Genomic DNA, 16,333 nt, shown 5'->3' with positions numbered 1-16,333 from the left:
TGGCTCAACCAAAATTCTGATTGGTCGATTTTTTGCCGTGTTAATTTCATCAGGTGGAAAGCACTAATTGCTAATGGGGGTGTTTTCAGAGCACCCCTGTTTCACAAATAACAGTCTGTCTTCAGAACACCCCCCTTGTTCTCACTTTTTTTGAATTAGCCCAACCCACTGGAAACAGACTGAAGAAAGTACTAGAAGGCCTTGGTCTGGTGGTTCGCTGAAAATTGATTTAATTGTGAGCATTTAATTAACAGTCAGTCCTCCTCTACCATGTCAAAGACATCGGCAGTGTGGCAGCATTTTACAAAAATAGATAACGGAAAAAAGGTAGAATGGAAAGTTTGCAAGCTCGACTACAAACATGGCATATCACCTAAAAACGGTAAGCTAACTTGTCTGCGTTAGGTTGCCTCGTCTATTTCGTTTCTGCTCTCGTCTTGATCTGGTTTGTTTAATACATATTCTTTTTTTATTAAAGTGGACATGCCTTTTGTGTTTAAGAGTAAAAGCTTTAAGTTAATAGTCTATTCGTGTCTCAGCCACGAAGCTGAGCTCCAATGTTCAGCCTTGCTCTGTGTGAGGACATGCACAGAGCGGCTGAAATGATAGTGTCTGTCAGTTATTATAACATGACAAAAACTGATAAAAATCAGATAACATGCTGATATCACTAGTTGACAGTACTATTTTCGGAAATCAAAGGCTATGATATTGCACAGGTGCACGTGATGCAACGCTGTCAGAGCCGACAGATTTCGAGTGTGTCATTTCATTGCAAAATAATTAGGTCAAAAACGATTTAATATACTGCCAATAGCCTACTAGTTTTTTATGTTTATTTATAATTAATTTAGGCAGACAAGGCTACCAAGTACTGCGCAGCTAATTAATCTAACGTTCCCCATATGCATATTATATACAATTACATAAAAAATAAACCAAGTAGCTTTGTGCTTACCTCGTGTACTGTAAACAAGAAGCTGCATTAACTTATTTGCGCTAATTTCCAATTTTTTTTAAAATGACTTAATTTTGAAATAAATTGCAAGACAGATAACCATTTCAACTATATAGCATATCTATCTTCCTATTTTTAAACCGGGTTGCCTATTTAAATAATCAAATAATAAATATGATATTATTATTACATTAAATATGTATTTATTCTCATTATTCCAAGTATGCAACATTTTATTCACAGCAGACAATCGATCTCATGAAAGAGCGTATATATAGCATGAGTTTTATTTCTCGTGCCATTTATACAACAAAAATAGTTTTTGCGTGCAAATAATTCACACTGTAAACCCCTTGGGTAGGATTAGGGGTGAGGAGTGAGTGCGTATTACACGCCATAAAGTGCATATCATATGCACGCAAAAACTATTTTTGGCGTATAAATGGTACGAGAAATAAAATTCGTGCTATAGATACGCAGACAATCATGCAATCGACCGCGTGAGCAGCACGCGCCCCCTCAAAAATTGCTCCTCAAACGTGAATAAATCGTCATCCGAATGCATGAGTTTTATCACTGAGGTGCCATGCAAATTTATTTTTACAGACGTCCACATGAGAAACAATTACCGTCCAAATAGGGCTTATGATCTACAGTAATATAGACTGAGCACCCATTTTACTCTAGTAAAAATGTCCCAAAGCCTGATTTAGCCACCATACTGAAAGATTTGAGGTTAGGTTACATGTGTGATATTTTAAGAAGAAATTTCATGCAATTTAAAGTAGATTTCTGTCAGTTTCTTTTAATAATAAACTCTCAATAATACCATAATGGATAGTATTGTAATTGGTAGTTACATTGAGTGTAACTGAACAATATGAAAAAATTTCAGCCCGATTTTAGCGATGCATTCAGATATTTAAATGACTTGAGAAGTTATAATTAAGGTATTTAACTGAAGCACTTGGTTATCTTTGGAGTTAAACCCTCCTGATATGTTTTCATGATTGAGCGGGTGGCAGTGGGACTTCAGTCGGAGGGTTTGGCACATCGTCAATCTTTAAATCACGGCAGAACAACACTTGTTCTTTACCGATACCCAGTTTGTACTGCCACAGATATACAGACTCATTTGGCTTCAGCTCAACTGTGAGTTGTTCTTCCACTTCAGTCAATTCGTTCCAGCTTTCGTTTTCAGTGTTGACTTTTGAACCTCCATATTCTGCAGAAAAGGAGAACTGAGCCTTCGCAATTAACTTTGCAAGCCCTCCAGTTTCAGCTGAGGCTGACGCGGATATCTTCCAGTTGTGTGTGATCTGGGACATCTTCTCCTTATTGTATCCAACCTTTTTATTGATTTTATTTTGCCATGTCACTGGTGTATTGCTGTCATTTGTTATAGTTTTAATATTCTCCCAAATGCCAAAGGATGGGCCTATAGTTACTGACAGTCCACCAGGAAGGAAGTTAACAACATCAGGATGAACAGAATAGACAGCAGTGCGCTCATCTTTGTTGAAGTTGGTCCCTTTGTAGTACTCAACTCCCCAATCTGAGACTGGCTTTAGGAAGTAGTAGTGGTCTGGCAGGCCCCAGTAATAGAGGCCGTTTCTGCAGTTGGGATGCAGGTCGTATTCTACAGCATCCGAGTCGTAATTCAGGTTTGTTGTTCTTCGATAAGTGCCCTTTTCTTGGAAGATGATGTAAAACTTGCCAAAGGCTGAGAGGTAGTGGTCTCCACCCTGGCAGTTGGGATGAAGGCTGAAAACTACACCATCGCTGTCTGTCTCCAGGTTCTTGACTCTACGGTAGGAACTGCCCTTGATGACGTAAAAGTAGCCATCTCCACTACCAAAGTAATGGTCTCCATTTTGGCAGGCAGGGTGCAGACTGAAAATAGAGATCTCTGAACCTTTATTGAAATTGCTTGACTGCATAAAGCAGCCGAGATCAGAACGGATTATATAATAGTATTTGCCCACTCCACAGAAGTCAGTGCCTTTTGCTTTGCTCTTGGGAATAATGCCGTTCATCGTGCCTGAACCTGCAACACAGAATAAACCAAACATTCAATCTCCACACCAGATGAATGCTGTTATTTTAGTCCTTCTATAGATTAAGCTCACTAATTACCAAAACAGCTTTATATATGAGGGAGGAAAAATGAAAGATAACTCATGATCTAAGCCTGAGCTTTTATTTCAATGAAAATTCAGAAAAGACATTTATTTCAAAATGTACCTCTAATAAATAAAGTGTTATTAATGTGTGTCCAAACCAGAGGCCGTGTTTACTGAAAATGTTATGTCATTGACAGAATTTTTTTAGCAGTGATGGAAATATCTGAAGGCTGTCCGTCATTTTGACAGATTACACTGCTGTTCGCTTAGTGTAAACAGTGCAGTACTTCTGAGTTCTACGTCAGAACAGAAGAAATGGTTGAATAAAGTTGTGGTAGTTAAATTGCTGACAATGGAGGGGTTTACTGCAGATTTCATCAAAAATATCTCAATATGTGTTCCGAAGATGAACAAAGGTCTTACGGGTTTGGAACGACATGAGGGTGAGTAATTAATGACAGAATTTTCTTTTTTGGGTGAACTAATCCTTTGACTCAAGTACATTTCTAATGAAAAAAACTGTACTTTTCCTTCGTTATGCTGGGCGGTGTTCCTCTTGTTACTATATTTTAATTCAATACATGTTATGACATGCATAGTTTATTCCAAGCGCACTGTCCTCTTTATGAGCGATGCCCCATTCACAAATGAATCACTCTTTTGGATTGTTTTGTTCAAAGACTTGATCAAAGTTGGAGAAGTTGGAAAAACTGTCTAAATTGGTTCGCAAATCAGTTTTAATTATTTGTTCAGTTTCCTGCACACACTGAATTGTCTGAAGCAGTTCCTCAATCAGAGTCATAACAGGAAATGTAAGAACATCAAGAGCGTTGGATAAAGTGGCAGTGGACCTACAGTCAAAGTGAAGCAAATCTGCAAATGCATCCTATTGTTTGCCTGCGATGAAGATCTTTGAAACATGATAACACTAGTCAAGTCACCTTTATAGCGCTTTTTACAATAGATTTGTAATAGATTGTTTCAAAGCAGCTTTACAGAGATAACAGGAAATAAATGCAACAAAACTGTTCTGGCCGTACAGCAGATCTAGAAGAAAGTCATTGTTCAGTTAAAGTAGGCTAAGTTCAGCATTGATTCATTTCCGTTGTAAAAATCATTAGTTATTAATTAAAGGGCAATTTACACTACACCGTTTTCAACTGAAAACTGAAAATGTTTTATGCGTTCTGGCCGTTCATTAACACGACAAAGCGTTTTGGTGGCCTGAGAACGCAAACTATGAAATGGGTTTCAAAGTGCAAGTTTTTGAAAACGAAACTGTTATCATCTGTGTAAACTTCAAAAACATGAATCTGTGAGAATGGTGACAGGGTGTACATGCGTATTACGTGTTTATTCTATAGGCATGCGCGTTTGAATGCGTATGTGCACGGGCATGTAGTCTTTCTTTACAAAGTGACATCGCCAATTACCTGTCCGGCATGCATAATACAGCGTTTTTAGTGGTTACAGCAGATCCGTGTGAACGGGAATCATTTTGATAACGTTGTCATATGATTATGATTCAGGCAGCATTACAGGTCAGAGGTCAGATTTGATTGGAACACTCAGAATATTATCCAGTTCCATCTGGTTTAAGATCGGAGTCACGCCGGTATGGAGACGAGTTTGTTGAGGATCAGTGCCGATGGCTGTCGTGTCGATGAGGCCTTCACAGGAGAGAGTCTAGTAGACACAATCTCTGCTGACACTTCAGGGATGCGTTGTGGTCTTGTCTAGGCTAGAGATGGCTGTCGTGTCGATGAGGCCTTCACAGGGGAGAGTCTAGTAGACACAATCTCTGCTGACACTTCAGGGATGCGTTGTGGTCGTGTCTAGGCTAGAGATCGGCCGATATTGATTTTGTATAACTGATACCAATTATTTGCATGTTTATGTACCCGACAGTGGTGGAAAGAGTTCCATTACATTCCCCAAAAAATTTATGTGAATAGAATAAAAAAGTACTTGTCCAAAAAACTACTTGAGTAAGAGTAAAAAAGAAGCTTATATAAAGTACTCATGAGTAGTGAATACTGAGCTGCAGATTCTACCCCCTTATAATAAACACTGTTACAATTAATACATTTAGAAAACATTGTACATACTGTAATTCACATTATCTTTTGTTATTTGTCAGTAAGATTGAAGAATCTCTATCATCCATCTTTTTAAAATGCATCTAAACAACACGGAACGACTAGCACAGAGATGAGAAGATGATAGAGGTATACTCAGTACACTCATCACCATTTTTTTTTTTTTTTTTTTAAATACATTTAAAATTATGTGTAAAAAATGATCATTATTCCCTTACATGGCTACATTTACTCAATGTTATGCTGATAATATATTTATAAGGAAAATTGTGCATTAAATAGGGAAGTATTTCCCGGGAAACTATTTCAAAAGATACACACACACAAACGCATGTCTCTTTGTAGTCTCAGCAAAGCTTTTTTATCAGCAGCACCCACAACTGAATGGAATAAAAAAAAAAAGTCACTTGAATTTTTTTTTTTGCCGCAAGTGCACTTGCTAAATGAAGGCGGATTGTATGAAACGGATCAATCAAAAAAAACTATAGGTTACTATAGGTTACTAATTAAGCGAGTCATCGTGAAGAGGCAAAAACAATGTAAGAAGTGCTCAAAATACGAAGTTCAGGCATTGTTCAGAGTAGCATAAGCCCGAAAGGAAGGATTAAAGGAAAAGGAAAGAATTCTGCATGAGGGTGGGGAGAGCATTTCACCAGCATGGAACTGTGAATGAGAATGTTCTGTAAAGTGATTTTGTGGCTCTCTGTGATGGAACAACGAACCGTTGCTCGTTGACCGATCGTAGGCTTCTGGTAGGGATGTAGACTTGTAGGAGTGAGTGAAAATAGGAGGGAGCTGACCCTGTGCTAGATCTGTAAGCAAGCGTCAATGCCTTGAACTTGATGCGAGTGATGAGAGGGTAGACATAAGGATCTGATGATTCACAGTGTGGAAGGCAGCAGACAGATCCAGGAGAATGAGAACTGAGGATTTGGAAGCAGCTTTTGCGATCCGTAGGGCTTCTGTGACCGACAGCAATGCAGTCTCAGTTGAATGCCCTTTCTTGAAGCCGGATTGGTTGACATCCAGCTGGTTGTTCAGAGACAAGAAGGGTGTTACTTGGTTGAAAGCAACTCGTTTAAGTGTTTTCACTATGAATGGTAGGAGAGAGACAGGTCGGTAAATCTCTACAAGTGATGTGTTTGATGTTGGTTTTTTAAGCAGTGGAGTTACCCGAGCCTGATTGAATGCAGTAGGGAAAATGCCAGTATGGAGGGATGAGTTGATCTACCCCGAGGGGCGCGTCCACGTCCTTTAGCGGCGGCGTCGCAGGAGTTTTTTCGGCAGCATCAGGCAATGACTGCAGTTCTCCGGGTTCTCCAAAGCCTCTTCCGCGTGCTTAAGGCCAAAGCAGACCAAGCTTTGCGGAAATGAGTGCACCACACGCGGCTGGGCAGGCCCGTGATAGGCTGTTCCTGGGAGAAGCGGCAGATTTAGAAAGCGACAAACTGGTAAAACCTCCGAAAAATCCGTGGCGGGCAGCCGTGGAAAGGGAAACAGGTGAGACGATGAGAGAGCTTGGGCAGGTCAGAAGCAAACACAGCTAAACTATGTAAACAACAAAAACAACGGTCACACCTGACAGAGGCTAATCTGGAGGCTAATTTGTCCTCCTGTAGGCATGAAAGGTGAGCAGCATAAATCCAACCGAACTGTGTCAGTGCAGAGATCGCGAGAAGCTAATGTCAGCTGGAGAACAGTACATTTACATTTTTACATTTAGTCATTTAGCAGACGCCCTTATCCAAAGCGACTTACAAATTAGGACTAAGTTCAGCGAGTCATCATAAAGAGGCAAAAGCAACAACAACGCAGGAAGTGCTCAAAATACGAAGTTCAGGTATTATTCAGAGTAGCCTAAGCCTGATAAGTGATGTTTCAAAGGGAAAGGATTTTTTTTTTTTTTTTTCTATAAGGTTAAGTGCTCACGGAAGAGATTGGTTTTCAGCTGTTTTTTAAATCTTGTCAGGGATTCTGCATTCCGGATGAGGGTGGGGAGAGCGTTCCACCAGCATGGAACTGTAAATGAGAATGTTCTGGAAAGTGATTTTGTGGCTTTCTGTGATGGAACCACGAGACGTCGCTCGTTGACCGATCGTAGGTGTCTGGTAGGGATGTAGACTCGTAGGAGTGAGTGAAAGTAGGAGGGAGCTGAGCCTGTGATAGTTCTGTAAGCAAGCGTCAGTGCCTTGAACTTGATGCGAGCAGCTAGAGGTAGCCAGTGCAGAGAGATGAACAGAGGAGTGACGTGGGCCCTCTTGGGCTCGTTGAAGACAAGACGAGCTGCAGCATTCTGGATCATCTGTAGGGATTTGGTCGCACATGCTGGGAGTCCAGCCAGAAGGGCATTGCAGTAGTCAAGCCTAGAGATGACCAGTAGCGCATGCAGGCTTTATATGCCCTCAGGTAAGGGGGTGGGGCCTTACCGGGCATTGGCTGCTCGCTTCTGCCTGTCTTGCTAGACTTGGTGCAATTGGATGCTTCTGCAGAGGTCAGGTACGGATGCCCTTCCCATAGGTGGATTTCGAACGTTGTTTATTAACGAGCTGTAGTAACACACTGACAGAAATGCAGTACGTAAATGCAATTGCTCTTAAGGTGCACTGCATACTGAATCTCCTCCAATTTCAGTACAGAAGGTGTTTTTCCACATTAAGCATTTTAGAGTGTCCCCAACGCACCTTCACAGCACGCTCATACTAAACTTCTCAAGAGTCAACGAGCTGCCGACTTCTCCAAGTGATGCTGCATGAAGAGCGCGAGAGAGAGACAGCAGCGCACAGATCACGCGTCTCTCTATATATATATTATGAAGTAAATGGGAGCGGGAATTCACTGCATTATGAAAGTGGGACTTTAAGGAGTTAAAACTGTATGCCATACCCCCAGCCCCACAGCAAATGTCTGTCACGGTGTGGGTTTTGTCTTGTTCCTTGTTAGTGTCTGTCATATTATTCCCTGCTTGTCATGTGATCCTGCCATGTGTCTTGTCATGTTCAGTTGTTCCCCGTTATGTTGATTAGTCTTCACAGGTGTTTCAGTTTACCACGCCCCCTTGTTATCTTGTTTAGCTTGTGTTCCCTGTGTATATATACCCTGTCTGTTTTAGTATGTGTCCTTGTGTATTTATCACACCACTTCTGTTTCTTCTGTGTTCCTGTTTATGTTCTTGTTTTGGATGGATTATGATATCGACTATTGCCTGGACTGGATTTTGAGTAACGGATTTCCCTATTAAACATTTCATACTGCACCCTTGGATTAGTGATGGCAAAATGAGGCTTCCTGAACCACTGATACCTCGCAGCCCATTGCTTCAGCCAAAGGTTCATTACTCGAAGCTTCATTCAGCATTGCTCACTAGTGACACCTAGCTACTGTGCAAAGAAATAGCAGACAAATTCATTCATTCTGAACCAGTGTCACTGGCTTACACAAGTGACATTCTGAATCATTTTAGAGGTTACATTTATAAATCACACCATTTTATACATGGAATCAAATGTTAAATGATTTGACATTCTAACCTTCAATTACACTGTCATTAAATTCTCTGGCAGTAATCATCATGAATTAGGTTTCATCTGATTGGAAAAACCGTAATAAACAGTATAATATGTCTATTGGCTTTTTTGTCAAGGAGCTCGCTTTTTATACATGGACACCCCAATTTTATACACAATATATTTTTTAGAAAAATATATATATTTTAGAAAAATATTTGTATAAATAAAAATATGCATTTATTTATTTTGTACTCGCGGTTGATGTATGTAACCTTTCATTTGCAATAATAAAAAGACATGAGCAGACATTTGTCCATTACTGTGTATAATATAAAATATGTATCTTTCTCTGTCTGAATTTACTTGTGCAGAGTCACACACACAGTTAATTAAATATTCATTAATTGTTTGGATAGTGACAGTATGAACAACAACAGTGACACTGTGTTGAGTGCAGTGCTTATGTTGGAGGGAGTGTAATAAAGTAAACTGCAACAGAATAGTCTGGAAGGAAGGATTACAATCGATTTTTATTGAGAAACAGAATTATTTCAAGTGTGTTGGGGTAACACACTTATTTAAAAAATGCCAGTGCCAGCTGGTATAAATGAGGATACTGATGCTTCTGTTGAGCCCAGACAGGGGAGGATTCCCTCTTTCTTGCTGGCTCCAATTTCCAGGAAAAAGGAAGAGTCACAAAAAGCAAACAAATCCAAAAGGACAATCCAAATAAAAGAATCCAGAGCAATCCAAATAATCTTATCTAGGCTAATTAATATAACAAGACTATAATATAGCTAAGCCTACTATAATTAATAATAACAATATACTATAACTATTCTAACCTGATAATGTAATAATATACAGCCATAACAATGATAGTTCTCTAACTCTCTGACTCTTTAACACTACTACAACTGCTTTTACTACTACTGACAACACCCACAAGGTGGCGCGAGTTTCGAACCGCCTTTTATCCAGAAGCGACACTCAGACCGAACCGATGACGTATCCACACAAACCGAGGCCTCGTTTGTCATCAGTCACGTGATTTTCACGTTAACAACACAAGCCTCGAATCGCGGCTTCATCTGGCACGCCCATTTTTTCTCGACACAAGCTCCGACGCCTCGGTTCAAATGTCACATCACTACCTTGGATCTTTCCCTTCTTCCCAAGTGTGGATCGTGACAGAAGGACTCCGTCATGTCAAGATCCAGCAGTATGTTTACCAGTGCCTCTTCCCCAGCCACCGAGCGGGAGAGGGGGCAAGGTTTTGAGGGGACCCGATTGGTCATTTTTCGCGGGACCCGTGGAGGCCGCAGTAGAGGAGGTGGACGAGAGAAAGACCAACACCACTCTCCACTCTGGCCCCTCTTCGACCCTGGGTTGGTGGTTTCCAGCCCAGTTCCGGTGGTCCCAGTTCCAGTGATCCCGAGGCCGGTGGTCCCGAGGCCGGTGGTCCCGAGTCCGGTGGTCCCGAGTAAGGTGGTCTCTGTTCCGGTGGTCCCAGTGCCGGGGGTCCCAGTGCCGGGGGTCCCGAGTAAGGTGGTCTCTGTTCCGGTGGTCCCAGTGCCGGGGGTCCCAGTGCCGGGGGTCCCAGTGCCGGGGGTCCCAGTTCCAGTGGTCCCGAGTCCGGTGGTCCGAGTTCCGGTGGTCCCAGTCTCGGAGGTCCCCGTGCAGTCTGAGATAGACAGAGCAGCTGAAACTCTGTTGGATTACTTTGAAAGACTACATCAGATCCTGGAGAGTGCCAAGACTGTCCACAGCACGCCTGCCGAGCCTGTGTCTTCGGACAAGATGGCCGCCGCTGAGCCTGTTCACGTCATGCCTGCCGAGCCTGTGTCTTCGGACAAGATGGCCGCCGCCGAGCCTGTTCACGTCACGCCTGCCGAGCCTGTGTCTTCGGACAAGATGGCCGCCGCCGAGCCTGTTCACGTCACGCCTGCCGAGCCTGTGTCCCCTGACAAGATGGCCACCGTCGAGCCTGTGTCTGTTCCTGAGCCTGAGCCAGTGGCGTCTGTTCCTGAGCCTGAGCCGGTGGCGTCTGTTCCTGAGCCTGAGCCGGTGGCGTCTGTTCCTGAGCCTGAGCCGGTGGCGTCTGTTCCAGTGCCTGAGCCGGTGGCGCCAGTTCCAGTGCCTGAGCCGGTGGCGCCAGTTCCAGTGCCTGAGCCGGTGGCGCCAGTTCCAGTGCCTGAGCCGGTGGCGCCAGTTCCAGTGCCTGAGCCGGTGGCGCCAGTTCCAGTGCCAGTTCCGGTGGTGCCAGTTCCAGTGCCTGAGTCGGTGGTGCCAGTTCCAGTGCCTGAGTCGGTGGTGCCAGAGCCGGTGGTGTCTGTTCCCGAGCCGGTGGTGTCGGTTCCCGAGCCGGTGCCTGTTCCCGAGCCGGTGGTGTCTGTTCCCGGGCCGGTGGTATCTGTTCCCGAACCGGTGGTGCCTGTTCCCGAGCCGGTGGTGTCGGAGCCGGTGGTGCCTGTTCCCGAGCCGGTGGTGTCGGTTCCCGAGCCGGTGCCTGTTCCCGAGCCGGTGGTGTCTGAGCCGGTGGTGTCTGTTCCCGAACCGGTGGTGTCTGTTCCCGAGCCGGTGGTGTCGGAGCCGGTGGTGCCTGTTCCCGGGCCGGTGGTATCTGTTCCCGAACCGGTGGTGTCTGTTCCCGAGCCGGTGGTGTCGGAGCCGGTGGTGCCTGTTCCCGAGCCGGTGGTGTCGGTTCCCGAGCCGGTGCCTGTTCCCGAGCCGGTGCCTGTTCCCGAGCCGGTGGTGTCTGAACCGGTGGTGTCTGTTCCCGGGCCGGTGGTGTCTGTTCCCGAGCCGGTGGTGTCGGAGCCGGTGGTGCCTGTTCCCGAGCCGGTGCCTGTTCCTGAGCCGGTGCCTGTTCCCGAGCCGGTGCCTGTTCCTGAGCTGGTGCCTGTTCCCGAGCCGGTGGTGTCAGTTCCTGAGCCGGTGGTGTCTTTTCCTGGGCCGGTGGAATCCGTTCCTGAACCGGTGGTGTCTGAACCGGAGGTGTCTGTTCCTGAGCCGGTGGTGTCTGTTCCCTGGCCGCCCGAGGGAAGGTCTCCGCCCTGGCCGCCCGAGGGAAGGTCTCCGCCCTGGCCGCCCGAGGGAAGGTCTCCGCCCTGGCCGCCCGAGGGAAGGTCTCCGCCCTGGCCGCCCGAGGGAAAGTCTCCGCCCTGGCCGCCCGAGGGAAAGTCTCCGCCCTGGCCGCCCGAGGGAAAGTCTCCGCCCTGGCCGCCCGAGGGAAAGTCTCCGCCCTGGCCGCCCGAGGGAAAGTCTCCGCCCTGGCCGCCCGATGGACTGTCTGCTCTGCCCTGGCCGCCCGATGGTCTGTCTGCTCCGCCCTGGCCGCCAGATGAACTGTCACTCCCTGTCCCCGTTTCCCTCCATGGACCTGGCCCCCCTTCCCTCCCCCTGATCCTCCACCACTCCACCTCCCGCCTGGATTTTTGTTTGGTCTGTCACGTCTTGTAGCGTCTGGTAGCCGCTCCGTAGAGGGGAGGTTATGTCACGGTGTGGGTTTTGTCTTGTTCCTTGTTAGTGTCTGTCATATTATTCCCTGCTTGTCATGTGATCCTGCCATGTGTCTTGTCATGTTCAGTTGTTCCCCGTTATGTTGATTAGTCTTCACAGGTGTTTCAGTTTACCACGCCCCCTTGTTATCTTGTTTAGCTTGTGTTCCCTGTGTATATATACCCTGTCTGTTTTAGTATGTGTCACGGAGTCCTTGTGTATTTATCACACCACTTCTGTTTCTTCTGTGTTCCTGTTTATGTTCTTGTTTTGGATGGATTATGATATCGACTATTGCCTGGACTGGATTTTGAGTAACGGATTTCCCTATTAAACATTTCATTCTGCACCCTTGGATCTTTCCCTTCTTCCCAAGTGTGGATCGTGACAATGTCAGGACCTGTAGATAGGCTAGCCTATATAAAGATCATTTAATAAGCAGAAATGTGAAATGTACCTCAGCCATGATTAACAGCAGTTGGCGTTTAAGTTTTTATGCAGAATTTGATTTGACGACAGTCACAAGACCGATTACTCGATCCAATCACGCTGATGGATAAAAATAAAATTAAAACAAGCATGTAACGAGTAATGACCACAAACAGAAGGAAAATAGCGGAGTAAAAGTACCGATACATCACTTAAAATGTACTCAAGTAAAAGTACACAATTTTTAAACTACTCAAAGTACAATTTCTGATAAGAAAAATCTACTTAATTACAGTAACGTGAGTATTTGTAATTCGTTACTTCACACCCCTGAATTTGGATGTGACAACTAATGATACATTACACTGAAGACCAGAAGATAGGATTAATTCTGCTTGTTCTCTGACAGGAGCTGCTTTTAACATTGCACTGCTTTTCCAAACAATGCTCTTTAATGCAATACTGGATGAATTTTGATTGGATTTTGCTGAAGCATGATGATTGGTTTTAAAAGCAGACTAGCATTTTGAACGTATTTAGATGTTTATAGAAATTACATAGAAATAACCCTGACATTAGCCTACTATAGTTTTACTATTCAACCGGCGACAAGGAATTTTTAGATGGGTGGTGAGAGAAAAACACAGACCCTGTAAATGTTGAAAAATCCATGATAAATGACTATCATTTGAATATGGCTATATATATATAAAATACAGGAAGATGGATATGAACAAGTTACCAATATTTTTTCAACACTCTGGAAATTAGACAAGGTTTTCTTTTTAGCCCTGTATTTTATATTTTCTTGTTATTTAAATATTCCCTTTCTAATGTATATTACAGGTCTTCAAATGAACTATGAGTCCACAAGTGTTCAGTATTAGAAACATACTAACCTGTTGGACTGTAGACGGAGTCTGAAGAGCAGCTTCTCCTGGATCGAGTCTGAGAGATGTTTGTCTGACAGATTTCTGTCTTATATAAAGCTCTTCAGAGGGCTGGACAAACACACACACAGTCAGATCTGTCAGAAACAGCTCGGTATTTATTAACAGTCGGTCCATTGATGTGAAAAGGTACAATATTTGGGTAACACTCTATAATAACTGCACGCTATTAATTATTAGTTAGTAAGAGTAAGTAAATGTAGTAAATTCAGGTAGTTATAAAGCATTTAGTAGTAAATTTACTCACACAAAGAGTTCACTGACCAGTAAATGCTTTATAACTACCTGAATTTACTACAGTTACTTAAGCTTTCTAAGTGATCTTATGAATCACTGACAACTCCTAAATAACTGGTTTGTAAATAATGCAATACTTCATTTAGAAATGATAAATTGATCATTAATAAAGTGTGAAAATACAATTATTAAACACATTATAGATATGCTTATAAATCAAGAATAAAGCATTTATAGCTGTATTTATAAACTGCTTATTAATGTCTATTAATGCTTTATAAATGATGAATTAACTGTTTACTAATGCTTAACTAATGATTAATAGCGTGCAGTTATTATAAAGTGTTAGCGGTATTTGCCCCTGTTCCAGTTCATACTAGAGAAAAAGCCTAGAGGATGGGAAAGTGGAATAGAGCAAAATAAATACAGGAATTAGGGAAGAATGTTCCTCTTTATAATGTTTAAACGAGAGGATCATCGGTCTACAGATTCAGTGACTCTTGTTGTTACTAGATTGTAATTGACAGGAGTTAACCTGTTAATTGTGGGAGTAATAAATATGCCCAAATATTTGAAGCCACTGATTGCATTTATAAAGTGAAGGTGAACTTTATTATTAATTTTATAGCCAGGTAACTATACAAAACTATTAATCGATTTGAGCAACGTTGAAACATCTCTCAAGCTTTATGAGAAAAAGAGTAGTATCGCCTGCGTACAATCCGATGGTCACGATCTACACAATCTAATGCTCTTAATGATAGAGTTACTTCTGACTGCATTTGCTAAAGGCTCTAAAGAGCATTGATGACGAAGGGCATTCTTGTCACGTGTCTCTGAATATAATAAAATGCTTTTACATTGTATTGTTAGTTCTAACTTTAGCTATCAATTTAAAATATAAGATTTTAACCCAACGTTGAAATGAATATCCTAAACCAAAATGAGACAGTGTTTCAGTCATATGGCGAATATTTATATAACGCTTTTTAAAACAGCTTTACAGTGATAACAGGAAAATGCTTAAATGATGCAAACAGTTCATTTCAGCTGTACAGCAGCTCTTAAAGACAATAGTGTCATTGTTCAGCTGAAGTCAGGTCAGTGTTGATTCAGTGCCGTTGTAAAGATCATTAATCATTTAATCTATAAAGCAGTTCTACAGAAAACAGTGATGTCATCGTCGGCTCAGTTCAGTTCTCATCCAATAGTGCAGTCAGATCAATAATATTGCTGAATATTAACTGTCCCCAACTAAGCAAGACAGAAATTCCTGATAAGAATGAACACAAGAGCTCTCACAAAAAAAGACACCATGCAATAAAACAATACATTTACTGATCTGAAGAAAAGATCACGAAGCAAGGACACAGAAATCCATTTGCTTAATCTTCTCCTCACCACAGCCAAGCATTTATGGGGCCCTCAGTGTCGCCAATATGACTGATTATTGTCAATGCTTGATTATTCGCAGACTATAAATCTAAGACATCATCAATTTTATTAGTTGTAGCTGTGTTGCTTGCATCAATGTATTTTTACTCTTCTACGGTTTTTAATTGTAACAGTATCTAACCCAGAAGAGTGGCCAGCTGTTAATTTGTACTTTAATACTCAGTCTTACAGTACTAAGTGGTATATGTATAATGTGGTAATAAGACATAAAATGAACAGATCAGATGGACCTGTAACAGGATAACAATAATACATTTATTAACATTAAAGGGGTATTTCACCCATACAAATTCTGTCATCATTTACTCACTCTCAAGTTGTTTTAAAGGTGCATTGTGCAACATTTCATGTTAAAAATACCCGTTTTCTAACCCATACATGCTTAAACAATTGCCTGATGGGCTGAATGAGCCCTTCTCTGATCACTGAGATTGTCTCTATAATCCTGTAAAGTAAAATAAATGAGAGGGATTCGGGCCGGAATTTTAGACTGGGCGTGACGTCATGCGTGTTCACGGCACGCTCACATAGCTATGTCTGGCAGGTTTGTGTATTCGGCGGCATTCTCCGTAGAAGATGGATTGTAAGAGACCGGCTTGTAGTTCATTTCAAACACCAACGCAAACTCCACGCAAGATAAAAAAAAAGAAAACTTGTCTCTAGTGCAACCAAAAGGGCAAAATTGGAGTCAGACAGGCGTCGGAATAAGACGAGAGTCAACATAGGAAAGGCTTTCAATAAATGGAGAGATCTCCGGTCTGCTCTAGGGCTCAAACGGGATGCTCAGTTGGCTTTTTTCAAAAAATCTACTAAATAAATCTGCTCTACATGTAGTTTAATGATTTGCTATTCGATTAAAACAGTTCAAATATCTTGAGTGTGATATAAAATGCTGATATATAAGTTAGATAATTAGACACAAATTTTGAGCAAATTACTGCTTAATTAGGATGTATTGCTATTGGAATATACTAGTTAGCAGATCAATAAAACAGGCTAAACCCCCGCCACTCTTCGGCGGATTAGCCTGTTTGGCTTTTATGGTAACGTCATAGTGCCATTTAATTGTTTATTA

The 16,333-nt window shown here is 42.5% G+C and overlaps 2 protein-coding genes across 4 annotated transcripts; one reads left to right on the top strand and one right to left on the bottom strand.

The window, feature by feature from the left end:
* Nucleotides 1–1,900: 1,900 nt before the first annotated feature.
* LOC309502190 (uncharacterized protein) lies at nt 1,901–13,553 on the bottom strand. The gene is made up of 2 exons (XM_082174466.1): nt 13,516–13,553; nt 1,901–3,005 (listed from the first exon to the last, which is right to left on the bottom strand). Exon 2 carries the CDS (start codon nt 2,992–2,994, stop codon nt 1,963–1,965), a length of 1,032 nt encoding a protein of 343 aa, XP_082030592.1. The 5' UTR covers nt 2,995–3,005; nt 13,516–13,553; the 3' UTR covers nt 1,901–1,962.
* Nucleotides 10,498–12,473, top strand: LOC309503691 (uncharacterized protein). 3 transcript variants are annotated; one of them, XM_082176451.1, is made up of 3 exons: nt 10,498–10,666; nt 10,718–11,014; nt 11,600–12,473. In XM_082176451.1, the coding sequence occupies exons 1-3, from the start codon at nt 10,514–10,516 to the stop codon at nt 12,146–12,148; spliced, it is 999 nt and encodes a 332-aa protein (XP_082032577.1). In that variant the 5' UTR covers nt 10,498–10,513; the 3' UTR covers nt 12,149–12,473. The 3 variants fall into 3 exon arrangements, 2 of the variants coding, with proteins under 2 accessions (XP_082032577.1, XP_082032576.1); XR_014207822.1 differs by having other exon boundaries at nt 10,498–11,014; nt 11,897–12,473; XM_082176450.1 differs by having other exon boundaries at nt 10,498–11,014.
* Nucleotides 13,554–16,333: the final 2,780 nt, after the last annotated feature.

Source organism: Leuciscus leuciscus (assembly GCF_965113295.1).
Source record: "Leuciscus leuciscus genome assembly, chromosome: 7".
NCBI classification, from domain to species: Eukaryota; Metazoa; Chordata; class Actinopteri; order Cypriniformes; family Leuciscidae; genus Leuciscus; species Leuciscus leuciscus.
The sequence above is the reverse complement of the archived record's forward strand: the minus strand, read 5'-3'. Positions and strand labels throughout refer to the sequence as shown.